Genomic DNA, 15,213 nt, shown 5'->3' on the forward strand with positions numbered 1-15,213 from the left:
GTTCCATTTCATTTTTGACAACTTCCAATTTTCCTAGATTCATACTTCGTACATTCCTTGTCCCAATTATTAATGGAAGTTTGCAGCTGTTTCTCATCAATTTGAGTGGTGCCACATCAGCAAATGGAGGTCTCAAAAGCTTTACCTCATCCATTTGAGTAAGGCTGGTTTTACTCTGATCATGCAGCTCTTGCCCAGTCCTACTTTGAGAGCTTTCTAAGCTAAGTGACTCATTTTCCTCTTCTGTATTAGACAATGTTTCTGGACTATTCATAAAGTTGCTCAGTAATGTATCAGACAGTGTTTCTCTGCTATTTATAAGGTTTTCCCTGGCCAATTCGTTGAGAAGTGGATGGCCTCCTCCTTCTTCATAGTGTGTCTCAGTCTGCAAGCTGGGCTGAGACCTGTGCAACAGGTGCATCCCACTGGGTTTGCAACACCAGTGGCACAGCCTCAAGACTCATAGCAACATGTCACCACAGTAGGACAAACCGACAGACAAGTTTGTCTCTCTTAGCAATTAGCAGAATAGAGTAATTCATACAGATTTCAGCACAGAAACACAGGAGAAGGAAGCACAAAGAGGAGAAATGGAAGGAGGAGGAAAAGTGGTTAAGAATAGTTAAGAAGCAAAAGATTTGAGTCTTTAATAGTGATCTAATAGGAGTTTCAGAAGAAAATAATGGAGGATATAGTGAAAACAATAGTCACAGAGATAGTCGGTTAATATTTTCCAAAATTAACAAAGAAATTAATCTTTGAATGAAAGTACACACTGAGGGTTGATCAGAAAAAAATGAAAAGATCCATGTCTGCAGTGTAGATCTCAAAACCTAACAAGAGAATAGGCAGATTAGCCACAAAGGAATGACATTTAGACTTACAGTACATGCTCAGAGATACCTAAGACAAAGGTTTAATATGAAGAATTCCTACAACTCAACAGCAAAAAGACAAACTACCCAATTACAAAATGGGTGAAGGACTTGAACAGACATTTCCCCAAAGAAAATATACAAATGGGTAACAAGCATATGAACAAACACTCAATGACATTAGTCATTTAGGAAAATGCACATCAAAATCACAACGAGATATTACCTTCACAGGACAGGTAATATCAGAAAAATGGAGAAAACAAGACACGTGTTGGAGAGATTGTAAGGAAATTTGAACCATCTTGCATTGTTACTGGAAATGTAAAATGTAACTGCTATGGAAAACAGTCTGGCAATTCCTCAAAAAATTAAACATAGAATTCCCATTTGACCCAGCAATTCTACTTTTAGACACATACTCACAAGACTTAAAATCAAAGAATCACATACTTCAACACCAATATTCATTGCAGCATCATTCATAATAGCTAAAAAATAGAAACAACCCAAGTAGAAATCAACAAATGAATGGATAAACAAAATGTGGTGCATACAATGGAATATTTTTTTAGCCATAAAGAAAAACGAAGTTCTGATACATGCTGCGAGATGGATGAACCTTGAAAGCGTGCTAAGTGAATAAATCAGACACAAAAGGACAAATATTGTATGGTTCCACTTATATGAAATATCCAGAAGCTAAAGGAAAGGAGAAAAGAGATTATACCTTAAGGGGTACTGAAGTTTCTGTTTGGGGTAATGAAAAACTTTTGAAACAGATACTGGTTATAGTAGCACAAAGGAACTCTGGGGTGCAATGGGTAAGAGTTCTGCTGCTAACAGATTGAAGGTACCAGTCTCTTTGCTGGAGAAAAAATTGTGGAGCAACTCCAATAAAGATTACACCCTAGGAAACTCTATGGGGGCAGTTCTACTGAGTGGGAATCAACTGGAGGGCATACAAGAACAGCACAGTTGCACACTATGGTATATATAATTAATGTCACTGAATTGTACACTTAAAGGGCAACTGTTTGTTATGTATATTTTAGCACTATAAAGTTTTAACCACCAAAAAACAAACTCACTGCCGTCAAGTCGGACCCAACTCATAGTTGCCCCTCCTTGGATTTTCGAGGCAGTATCACTACAGAAGTAGATTGCCCAACCTTCCTTCCCAGAGTAGCTGGTGGGTTTGAATCTCCAGCCTTCTGGTTAGCAGTCAAACGCCTTAGGCACTATGCCACCAGAGCTCCCTATAGTCTTACCAGCAACAACAAAAGTTAGCTCTGTTGGCTAACAGTGGACAAAGTTAGGATAACTTCTTAACCATAACCAAGCACCTTGAGTGCTTGAGTAGCTAGGCCTGTGGACTCTGGACAATGATCACCGGGGACATCAAGCTCAATTGGCACAACACAGTACACATTATTCTACATACTACTTAGGTGAGTATCTACCAGGGTCTTAAAAATTTGTGAGCAGCCATCTAAGATGTAACTGTTGGTCTCTCCTTCTGTTGCAAAGAAGAGTGAAGAAAATCAAAGACATATGGAAATAATTAGTCCAAGGACTAATGGATTAGAGGAACCTCAGCCTACTTCACCCAGAGAGCAGAACCAGATGGTGCCTAGCTACCACAGCCAATAACTCAAAAAGGGATCAAAAACCGAGATCCTAGATAGAGTGAGTGAAAAGATGTGGAACAAAATTCAAAACCTTAAAAAAGACCAGTATTACTGGTCAGATAGGGACTGGTGAAACTATGGCCCTGAGTTACCCTAGGGTCTGGAACTGGACTCACTCCAGTGGCTTAACTCAGCCAAACAATCCACAGCCTACCAGCTGAACGGCTGCACCAGAGAGAAGCACAACTTAGAACAGTCAATCACTGGAGATCAGAAGGGCAGCACTTGCACAGGGAGACAGCTAGGCAGGCAGGAATGCATAAATAAGAAGGACAAAGGAAAGGGAACAACAGGGCGGAGGAGGGAAGGGAGCTATTACATTGTGGGGATTGTAATCAGTGTCGCTAAACAAATTGTGTATCAACTGTTCAATGTAAAAAGAATCTGCTTTGTAAAATTTCACCCAAATCACAATTAAAAGTTAAAACACAACTGAGCTCTGATGCTAAGTTCCTGCAAAATGAATTGCAAAAAACCACACAGTTTCATTGGAACTCGGAGAAAGGTAATGTCCCAGTTTGTGGAATCTCCCAAAGTACATCATAAAAATACTCTAAAATAATTATTTTCCTCTTATCTGTCATACAGTAACACTGTGTATATGCCCCTAAACTCAAAAATTCACTGCCATCCGTCGATTCCAGCTCATAGCAAGCCCCCATCGGGTTTTCAAGGCTACTAGGTTGGGCATTCCTACTTCCGTAGTGATACTGCCTCGGAAACCCAAGGAGGGGTTGCTATGAGTTGGGGCCGACTGGATGGCAAACAACAACAACAATCTTGACAGAAGCAGACTGCCTGCTCTGTCTTCCAAAGAACGGCTGGTGGGGTAGAACCACCGACCTTTTGGGAAGTAGCCTGATGCCTTAACCACTACGCCATCAGAGCTCCTCTCCATACTTGCCCCTAAGTCTTAGTAAAATTGTTGAACCTTCACATTATTTCTTTCTGTTTCTTTAAATCTTAGATGGATGTTTTGCCCTACCCCGAAATGGCTGTTCAAGCTTCACATACTCTGCGCATGTTCACTGAAAACAATTCGCAGTTAAGGCATTTCAGTGATCTCGCCGCGCAAGATGGGGACTCGGCTACAGGCGGGACTGAACCTCCCAGCATGCTTTGCAATTGGGCCGAGAGTCCGACGTGGAGTGATGGGGACTCCCTGGTGCTTTCAGCGGCCGAATTTGATATAGAGGCTGAGGTTGAGCCAGGGCTTGAGAATTGGAAGCAAGCGGAGGGGGAAGATGGAAGCTTGGCGCTGTGTGAGGAGGGGCTACGGCCGCTGTGTGGTGGGGCGAGGCCGGTCAGTAGGACTGGGTGGCGGGAGGAGCTGGGTGACCGGGAGGGTGGCTCGAGTTAATCCGAGGCGGGGCTGGGCGGGGCGGTCTGGGGGAGGAAGAGGGTCGTGGCAGTGTCGCCGGGACGAGCCTCCGGAGACCCTGAGGGATAAGGAAGCCCAGCGCGCAGCTGGAAGAACGCTGGGCCAAGGCTAGAACTCAGGCCCGGGCACTTGCGCGCAGAGCTTATCGGCCGCTGGCCGAACTAGTCCTTCCCTGACCCTGCTTTGGTTTGGACCTGGGCTTGTATTCCCGAGCCAACCCCAAAGCCAACCTCAGTTTCCTAGTGCACGGCTTCCTCCCCAGGCCATGCAGCACCGGGCCTGGGGCTGACCGGCTGCTGAGGCCACCCCGTGTGTTGCACATTCGTCCAGAGGTTTGTTGTTTGTTGGTGTGTTAGTATCCCTTAAACTTAAGTCACTTGTATAATAATCTTTACGATCATGACCAAATTCTCACTCCACTTGTACTATTATTATTTACTGGATATTTTTCTGTTGTACTGTTGTTTTGTAAAAAAAAAAAAAAAACCACTTAAATACGTTAAGCGGTTAAGCAGTCTCCGCGAAATCTTGAGCTTGATGTACTGGTTATGGTTTTGGCTCCCCCCTTCCCTCCCGCCCAGTACACTTTAAAATAAGTTCTTGGGTATTAAAAATCAAAAAGTTTGTGAACATATAAAACCGGCTGTTGTACCACACTTGGGAAGCACTAAAACGAAACCAAACTTGCTGTCAACAAGTCCATTCGGACTCACAGTGACCCGCATTGGGTGTTCGAGGCTGTATATCTTTAGGGAAGTATGTCGCCCCATCTTCCTCCCGCGGAGCGGCTGGCGGGTTTGAACCACTGACCTGGTTAGCAGCCAAATGCCTTATCCACTAGGCCACAAGAGCTCCTTCTTGGGAAGCACAGCACTGTATAAGGCCACGGGGATTGATTGCCTTTAACTACTATAGATCTGGAACTTAATGGTAATTCAGTTCAATAATGTATCCTGAGTACCAGCTGTGTGCCAGGCATGCGCTAGGCACTTGGGAAGAGAGTGGGATTAAGATGAATAAAAAGACTCTGGGCCTGAAAGAGCTCATTGTCTTAAGCGAAAATGATATCTGTATACGGAAAACCAAACCCACTACCATCCAGTCAGTTGCTACTCATAGCGACCCTGTAGGACAGAGTAGAACTGCCCTGAAGGGTTTCCAAGACTGTGTAACTCTTTCTAGAAGCAGACTGCCACAACTTTCCTGGTGGGTTCCAACTGCAGACCTTTTAGGTTAGCAGCTTAGTGCGCCACCAAGGCATCTCAACATCTGTATAAATGACAACAAATGTAGAGAAAAGTGTACTAGAAGCCCTTAATTTCAATACAGTGGCTTATTAGGATAGAGCAAATGCCCAAATCTATATCTTTTAGAGTTGTCTCAAAGCAGGAATGGCTTCCCATGTGTTGCCTTGAAAGATTTTCAGTTCAGTTTAGAGAACAATTTGAGAATGCATGAACTGCAAACATTTATAATAAAAATTTTAAATGCTGTTAAAATGAAAACAAAAATAACAGTAAATGCAGTTTTTAGTGGTTGGAAGTGGGCATTATTGACACTATCTTACAAATATACCTTTAATGAATTCTGGAGGAAAGGATAAAAGTGTTTCTTTGGACCCTGGCATTTTGTCAGAATAGTGGAATATGAAGAACATGGCACTTAAGTTGCGTTATTTCTTAAATGAGTTTGGCAACACTACTTTGAAGCTACTTTGGATGATGGGTTAAATTGATGCAAATGGATTTGTAGTGTTGGTGAAGTCCTCCTAAGTAATCTTTTTCCCAAGGTGAAGCGTGGTTTTGATTGTTTGATAAAGAATGGAAAAATAAATTATCCACCCACTGATTAGCAAGAGAAAGTAGTTTTGTGAGGCTGTGATGAGTATTTGGTTTCTTAGATATACAGATGTTTGGAAAAATCTAGCCTTGGTATAATAAACGTGTTTTTACTCTAAATCCAAGTTGTGGTAGAGTCACTGTAATTGTAGTCAGCTATGTGTTCCATATTTGATTTGTTTGTTGTGGATTTTATTTTTTCATTGAGTTTTATTAGGTGCTAGAAAGCTGCTCTGAATACCAGTTTGATGGTTGATTCATCTCTCAGTTGAACTGTGGACTTTTGGAAGGGTATGTGGTGTTTGGGGAGCCTGGGTGGTATTCTAGGTTAAGTATTGAGAATACTATTCATGATTGTTAAGAAGAGAGTATTTAGATATTACTGCTAATAGTTAAACCATGGGTGTTTTTTCACTTATCCTTCACAGGTAGATTTTAAATGGCATTATTTACCCTTGAGGAAGCATGAGACTTAGAGTTTATGTATAGCAGAACAAAAAGTGGTGCCTCAAGGAGTGTATTTATTTCTTTTAGATACCCCATGTTACCCCATCATGTGAAGAGTCTGGGCAGAGACTGGACTACACCGTGGGAGAATCTGCAGAGGTGTTGCTGGAACAGACATATTTCTAGTTGTATGAGGTGGCCTGGACATTATTATCGTGCTCCTTATCCATACTTCAGTAGTAGGCATTTTTCACTAAATTGGAGACCAGCTTGTTTGTTTGAGTCTAGAACTCAGTTTCAGTACTTGAACTGGAGACCTGACCACCTGAGCCAGACATCTTTGATTCATCTCTCTAGTTACAGCATGAACTCTGAGGGAGATCAGCCTTCATCAAAACGGAGAAAACACCAAGGTAAAGGTGACATTGATCTTGGTGCAGAAACAGGCATAAGTGATAGACTAGGTTGAAACTTTCCTTAAGAAAACCTCCTGCCTATTTTAGAGATGCTTTTGATGTTTGTTTTTAGGTGGTAGATTTCTATTACGAAAAAAATTAGTTCTGCTTTAAATGAAGTCTTTAATTGTCTCTTCAATGAATTGTGTATTACTCCAGTAAAAATAGAAGTGACTTGACAGTAGAAATAAGCTTGGAAAAGAATGGAGAAAAAGATTAAAAACAGTAAATTAGTTTCATTGAAGACACATTTTCAAACACAGTATTTTTGAAACTAAGGTCCTTCCTAGAAATTGGTGGATATACTCCAGAGTCACACAGATCTATAAAAGAATATGATCTTGTGTTTTCATTTTTAATGCTAATTTTTTAAAAACTTAGAGAAAATAACTTTTTAAAAAAATAGAAACAACTATAAATGAAAGATGCTTTCTTATAGAATAAGATTTTAGTTTCTTAAATCACTGTTTCCCAAAATGAGATCTTATTTTATCTTTTATTTTCTTAATTTATCTCTGAAAAGGGAACCACATTGAGTTTAAGTTTGAGAAACAGTTTTTTCTAAATGTTTTGATTACTTCTGTTTCCTCATATTCTTTTTACGCTAAACAATTTGGTAGACTTCCTTTGTGCTGCCAACCCTCTCTCCCACAGGAGATATAAATGAATTTTTTAGGTAGAATTTGGAATTGCTTTCTTATTGAGCTTTAGTGAAGGTAAGGTCCCTGAAGATTATGGAAAGTAGGCAGTGTAGGTGTTCACTTGTGGGGAGCTGACACAATAGTTTGTCAACGGAAGGAATTCAGAGCGAGTCTCACCTGGAAGTCAGAGCTAGAGGAGTTAGTTACTGATCTTCAGGATATGTCTGCCTTCATTTTAGCAGAAAGTGGACTATGTGTAAGGTTCAACTTAGTTCTGGTCAGATTTGTTAAACTAATGTTGAAATAAATCCATAATTTATTGCTGCACAGTTACAAAGCACCTACTTAGAAAAATCAAACACATTTAGGTAGAAATTTTCAGCACCCAAAATTGAAAATGGTTTTGTTTAGTACTTAGCCACATCACATAAGTACACCACCCAAGGGCCTCTATGTAGATTAACAAGAAATATTTGTTTGAATGAATGAAAGGTGTATTGAGGCATTAAAACTAGGTTTCTTAGAGTAATCCACCATCTATAAACCTAGTGCTATATGACAATATCAGATTCTAATTCATTCATATATTTACTGTTCATCAGGTCAGCACAGTCCTCTTATTTAACCTTTCATAAATGTGGCGTGCTCTCAGATGGAGCTGTGGCATAGTGGCATGAGCATGGGTTTAGGAACCACTGCTGTCATTTCAGCACCACCATAATTATTTGAATTTAGGCAGGTGACTTAACTTCTTGCTCCATGGTTTCCTAATATAAAATAAAACCTACGTGAAAGTCTATTGAGAATAAAATATGTCAAGGTGGTTACCACATTGTTGGCTTTATATTAGGTACTCAGAAAATTATGTTGTTTTCCCTTTAATGGATGGGGAGTTACATTTACATACTGATAAACCTTGATTGCAACCTGACTCTTTATATGTCCATTCTTCCTAGGTGATGTGAATAAGAAAAGTGCTCTTCGTTAAACCATATTTGTGACTTCCGATATTTCACTAATACTTTTCAATCAAGAGAACAGCATTGCTAACTTGCCTATCACTTTTAAAGTGCTGTTTGAAGGATTTGTGTGATACAATTATGACCTTTTAATTAGGCACCCTAAAAACCCAATCAGGCCTATGCTTACTTTCTTTGATTCATCTGTCTTCTCTGCTGTGATCACCTTGTGCCTCCTGACATGGAAGGTATATAAGCTTTTGTAGTGTGAATTTATATTGTGAAATATATGAAGACCAAAGACTGTCCACTTTATCAGTGGTTTTCAAATTGTCTTCATGGAACCCTAACCTTTGAACATGTTTCTGTAAGTTTATTAAAGCAATGTGGTCAGGATAAAATATGTGTTTACCCTGTCATTCCAGCCCTAGCCCCAGCCCCAGCTACCAGGAGTTGGTGTTTAATGACATGAAAATGGATTGTAAAGGGTTCTACAAGGTCTAGAAGTTTGAAAGCCACTGTTTTAATTAGAGAACCTGATACTCCCAGTTGTTTAAAAGTGAGATTGGTTTATAAACTCTTAATTGCCAGGACTAGAAAAATATTAATGCATTTATATGCTATTACCTATATGTATTTTGCAAGAAAATATGAAGAAGGTTTTTAGACCCATCTTTCATATTTTAATGTGGTAATGACACCAATACAGTGATAAAATGATTTATGATGATAGGCTAACATTTTGTTTGCATGATTGTGTTGTACACAGATGAGGAATTTTTTATTTATAAGGTCTAAAACCTTATAGATAGCCCCCAATCTATGAATAAACAGTGTTCTAGTTGATAATCAGTTTTGTTTCCCCAATGGAAGCTATGTGATAAATTTTAAAAAGTAGCTCCATGGAGCTAGTACAGATAGGCTTGGTTCTGGGCTCTAGGTGTAGGATTCTCCATATTCAGTAAAAGACAGGCAAGGATAGTCTCCTACCCTCTCTTGGGAATAGGATAAGCTCCAAGTAGAATCTCAAAATAGTTGAAGGTTTTTGTTTATGTTAGTTTGGTTTCCTTCCACCTTCTTTTCTTCACCCTTCTCTTCAGGTTCCCAGTACCTTCATGGCATCATAATCCTCTCACTCCCTTGTCCCATCCAGACCTCACTATTCATAAAAATTATCTTCCTCTTCTATCCTCTGGTCAAAATTTCTATATCCTCAATGCAGTAGATACTAGTCTTAATATTAGTTATTAAGGAAGACAATCTGGTTAATTTTCTAGAAGGTATTTTTAAATTTTTACTTCATTTGTATTTTTATATATAGTGTACTGATATTCTGATTGTAAGTATTGTCATTGTAGGAGATTTGAAAAAATCTTCCCAGATTCTACCACTCAGAGATAACTACTTTAAAATACTGGAATATTTCCTTTCAGTCTTTTTCCACCAGGTACAAATGTATAGAATATTTTAACCTCAATTTTTAACTGGTAGAATTTTAGGCATTGTAGTTCAATCAGTGAAAACTTGCATGCAAGATGGAAGGAGATATTCTGAGGCTGAGATTGTTTTAGTCTAATCATTGGCAGATCCATTTCCCTAAATTCTTCCCATTTCTTATTTTCTACTTCTCTTAAGCTCATAAACCAGTTAAAAACTGTTGCTGTTGAGTCAATTTGGACTCACAGGGACCCTATATGTGTAAAGCAGAACTTGCACTGAATAGGGTCTTCAATATTCTGTGACCTTTCAGAAGCAGCTCATCAGGCTTTTCTTCTGAGACACCTCTGGGTGAGTTCGAACTGCCAACTTTGGTTAGTAGTTCAGCACTTAAACCGTTTGTACCACCCAGGGATTTTTCAAGCTCATAGATTCTCTAAAACTTCCCCCACTCTTTTTTCTTTTCATGTCCATGGTGGGATGAAGAGGAAAAGACTGAAACATATACATAGCGGTCATTTCGGAATCGAAGATTGCCTATAGTTGCAAAATTTCAAGTCTTTTGATTCTCTTTTCATCACTTGTACAAGGTGATTATGTACAGGGTACATAATCTCTTTGCAGACTATAAACTATTACATATTCCTCCTTGCTCCTGCTATGTTGGTCAGTCAACTATTACCATTTACTGGCATTCTGTAACTGTATCACATTTAACTTTTGCTTTAGTGAGCATTAAAAAGATTTCTTTTGTTCATTTTATTTGCATTGTTTCACATTAGTGTTATAGACAATAACTGTTTTCAGAGATTACCATTACATACCCTTCATCAATGTCTACACCATAATTCTAAGCTAAGAGTTGTTTTTGGATCCTAGTTAACCATTTGATGATCTTATTTACTAATAGGGGTTAAATACGATATGAAATTATTTTATTGAAAAGTGAACTATGATGTACAAATAGGATTATAAAGTTGCTAACCATGCCTATGGCAGAGCTACTAATTAATCATAAAGAAGTAAGAAATCACCATCCCTTTGTGTTTTATTAACACATACTTTCAGCCTCCAGAATAACTTGCTATATCCTCTTGGTCTGTTAGTGTATCACTTTACTGTCTGTTTAACCAATTCAGTGAACTTCTAGATATTCATGCTGTATTGCCATTTCCTAGGGAAGAAAATTCTATTCATTGCCTATAGGAGTTTTTTAAAGGCAAGAAAATGTCTATATATAGGAAAGTAATGATCTTTTTTAATTAATTCTTTATATTTTTCCAATATATTTTGACAGGCACCATAGAACGACATTGGGAATATGTATATAATGATAATAAAGAAAACACGAAGATCCTAGGAGACAAAAATGTTGACCCCAAATGTGAAGACGATGAGAACAAGTTTGACTTTTCAGTGATATCCTATAATATACTTTCACAAGATTTATTAGAAGACAATTCTCACCTCTACAGACACTGCCGGCGGCCATTACTACACTGGAGTTTTAGGTTTCCCAACATTCTGAGAGAAATTAAACACTTTGATGCAGACGTAAGTGTAAAATACTAAAAGTCTTCACCCAGGAGAAAGTAGGGTGAATTGTTTCACTTGTGCATTTGTGAACTAAATGGTTTAACCTTTTTGTTTGTGGAGTAAGAAGAAAAGAGGCTTAAAAATAGTGATGGAACAAGGCTTAACAAAGTATCTCCAGGGAATCATTTTGGTTGGCAGCCCAATGCTTTCCCCCCAGCGCCACCAGAGCTCCTTTTGCTCATGGTTATTAGTATAAATAATCATCTGACTTTTCAAAAAGTATCCAAAAAATATTAAGTATTGGTCAGTTTTGATACAGGAACTGGAAACATGAAGTATTCAGTAAGTATTTCCTTTGATTTTAAATTGAATAATTCATTTAAAATTTAACCTAGATGATGACATATAAAGAAATCAACTTCTTAAAGAAAGAACCGGAAGGATTGCATGCTAATGAACATGTAAATTTGGGGATAACAGCCTGACATGTAAATTTAAAATATTTCCTTTGGAAAATACTGATTTTTTTTATAGCAAGAGATCTCCATGTCTTTGAAGGCCAGGGTTTTTGGAGTCATCAAATTTGGCAACATGAGTTTGGTAGCTCTGCAAATAAGAAAAAAGTATTTTAAGTCTTTCATTTCAACCGTCATCAGGTTTGAAATTTAAGAAGCCTATTTTTAAAGGTGAAAGCACCAAAAAATTCATATCTACATGACTATTTATGTTTTAATTCAAGTTATTTTTTTTCTTCCAAGGTACTTTGTTTGCAAGAAGTTCAAGAAGATCATTATGGATCAGAGATCAGGCCAAGTTTGGAATCATTGGGTACAATGTAATTTTTATTTTAGACAAATTTACTTTCATGTATTTATAAGCATTAAAGCATAACTTGTTAACAGAGATTTGTGGCATATTTGGGCCGAACAACATTTTTTTTTTTTTTATTGTGATTTGGGTGAAGATTTACAGAGCACGTTCACTTTCCACACAGCAGTTCACATATACTTTGTCTTATGTCATTGACCACAGTTTACCACAATGCAACAGCTCCCCTCCCACTTCCTCCCCATAGTTACCTCTTCCCAGTGTCCATCCCTCCATACACTCCTGCCCCCTGAGCTGTCTCCTTGTGCATAAGCAGCCCTTCTTTCTCCCATGATTGTTCTCTCCAAGGAGTGTATCTACTTGAGGTAAATGTTTAACTCACATGCCTGTATTTTGTTTGGCTGAAAACCACAGGTGTGGGTTCGATTCTAGACCTAAAGGGCAGCTAGGGGCCATAATCTCAGTGGTTCCACCAGGCTCTATTGGATGAGCAAACCTGGTCTCCACCCCCCTTTTTTTTTCCTCCAAATGATTTTGAGTTTTGTTATACATTGTTCTCCCTGTCTACCAAGGATCTCCTACATAGATCCCCTTCCAGGTGGATGACTGGTAGCCGGGCACCATCTAGTTCTTCTGGTCTCAGTTGTATAGGCTGCAGATGGGATGGTGTACCAGTTGTTAGGACTAATTGTTTCCATGAATTTTGGTTTTCTTCATTCTTCTTTGCTCAGGACGAGGAGAGACCCATTGTTGCATCTAGATGGCATCTTGCTACTTTTAAGATCCCAGTCGCTACTTGCCAAAGTAGGAGGTAGAACAGTGTTTTGTATAGTATGTTATGCCAATTGAGCTTGATATCCCCTGCAACTATGGTCCCAAGCCCTTAGGTTCAACTACTCGGTCCCTCTGGGTAGCTGGCTGTGACCAAGCAGTGACCACAACCTTGCCCCTTGTCAACTCTACTATACACTTGGGAATTCTGATCATTCACATAAACTTATAGGACCATTGTCTGCCAATCCTATATATGATCTTGGGTACATTCCCCGTTTCGTAGACATACCTAATCGTTTAGCCTGTCCACCATATCCCATCCATCCATATACCCATGTTTGCCCTGAACAACATCTTAATTGAAAATTTGCTACCTGTTTTAAAAGATCAGGAAAAGATTGAAGTATATCAAGTAGAAATTTTTGTATTGGTATATACTTTTAATTCAAATGCAAAGGTGTGCAAGAATCTCTCAGTAACCCCCTTTCCTAGATGTTGCTCTGCCTACCCCTGGATCTAAGATTCTGAGTGAACTCCATGAGGTCAGGGACCATTTTGTCTACTTAATCTGTTTTAACACCAGTGTCTACCAGTACGTAATGGATAGAAGCTGAAACTTGTTGTAGAAAACATACCCTCTAGAAAATAGATTATTTGTGGTCATGTAAATTTGAGAAATGCCTACTTTGCCCTTTCTTATTCACTCATTCAGCAAACATTTTCTGAGTGTGTACTGTATTATATTCCATACTTTGCTGGGCAGTGGAGATATGGCAGTGAGCAAAACAAAATCTCTGCCCTTGGAGAGCGTATATTCTAGTGGAGAAAAACTAACAATAAACAAACTAAATAAGTAAATCATATATTATTATCATAGTTTCCTGGAGAAAAGCAAGAATAAGGTAGGTTTCTGTTTTAAACAATGATCAGACAAGGGCTCGTAGAGAAAGTGACATTTGAGCAGACTTGAAGGAAGTGAAGGAGCAAGCCATGCCTGGAACATTCCAGGCAGTGGAAATAGCAAGGGGGCCCTGAGGTTGGAGGCAGGGGATGAGGCCAGTGTGGTTGGAGCAGAGTGAGGAGGGAAGAGTTGCTGGTGAAAAGATCAGATATGGAGGATGGAGGGTGAGGAGACAAGTTATAAGGTCTTAGTACTGTTGTCATGACTCTGGCTTTTAGTAGGATGGAAAAGAGAAAGTGATAATGCACATTAACACATGAAAAACTGAGAAATTTTCCCCAAACAACATCTATACAACTAATGTTTTGCAGAGCAAACCTTGGTAAACATTAAAATAGCTCTTTTTTCCCAAGTAAGTTAGGTAGATAACAGTCTCTTCTTTTAAATTCATTTGTTTCTTATAGGTTATCATTGTGAATACAAGATGAGGACAGGAAGGAAACCTGATGGCTGTGCCATTTGCTTTAAACATTCCAAATTTTCGCTCTTATCAGTGAATCCAGTGGAATTCTACCGCCCTGATATTCCTCTATTGGACAGAGACAATGTTGGATTAGTGTTGCTCTTGCAGCCCAAAATTCCATGTGCTGCCTCTCCTGCAATCTGTATAGCTAATACTCATCTGTTGTATAATCCAAGGCGAGGGGATATTAAGCTGACCCAGTTGGCAATGCTACTGGCAGAGATTTCCAGTGTTGCTCATCGAAAGGATGGCAGCTTCTGCCCTATTGTTATGTGTGGTGACTTTAATTCCGTTCCTGGTTCTCCACTCTACAGTTTTATAAAAGAAGGAAAATTGAATTATGAAGGACTTGCCATAGGAAAGGTAAGTACTCACTTCATTATTAGTGGGTAGACTTAGTTGCTTTGTTCACTGTAATTTAAGGATAGTCATTATATGGCTGTTCAATAACTTCAACTGGTCCAGTAGCCTCAGTTTACCAAGCTATAATGGTTTTCCACAACTGCTAGTCAGTAATGATACTCACTTCATTGAATTCCATTTTTCTCATCTATCCATGGCTATATTCTGCTTGGAGAAATAAGCAGACAGCAAAAGAAAAAAAAAAGAACCCACATGGAAGAGAAGAAAATCGAAAGACTTGGCTACTTCACAAATAAGGGGCCACTCACAAGATAACAGAATAGAATTTTGAGTGCTGGATGTTGTCATTAAAATAATGCTTTGGTTTTTTAAAATAGTAAATTAATACTTATTACATAATTTTTTTTTTACATAATGATACATAGTTCTTTACTTAGTATAATTTATCTCATGTTTTTATTTTTATTGTGATTTCCTCTGCTTATATTTAACCAAAATAGATCATTTGATCTTCTGTATATTTAACTAGCATAGTGCCTAAGGCACTTGACTGCTAATCAGAAG

General features: G+C 38.7%; 1 protein-coding gene across 1 annotated transcript in view; it reads left to right on the top strand.

The window, feature by feature from the left end:
- Positions 1–3,810: 3,810 nt before the first annotated feature.
- The window catches only part of ANGEL2 (angel homolog 2), a 26,218-nt gene continuing 14,815 nt past the window's right edge, over positions 3,811–15,213 (top strand). The window contains exons 1-5 of the mRNA XM_007952664.1: positions 3,811–3,869; positions 6,320–6,645; positions 11,022–11,278; positions 12,019–12,088; positions 14,228–14,649. Of these exons, the coding sequence (XP_007950855.1) occupies positions 3,811–3,869; positions 6,320–6,645; positions 11,022–11,278; positions 12,019–12,088; positions 14,228–14,649 (1,134 nt within the window). The remainder of the gene's footprint in view (positions 3,870–6,319; positions 6,646–11,021; positions 11,279–12,018; positions 12,089–14,227; positions 14,650–15,213) is intronic.

This window comes from Orycteropus afer, unplaced genomic scaffold (genome assembly GCF_000298275.1).
Source record: "Orycteropus afer afer isolate SDZICR_OR568_19922 unplaced genomic scaffold, OryAfe1.0 scaffold00013, whole genome shotgun sequence".
In the NCBI taxonomy this organism is placed as follows: domain Eukaryota; kingdom Metazoa; phylum Chordata; class Mammalia; order Tubulidentata; family Orycteropodidae; genus Orycteropus; species Orycteropus afer.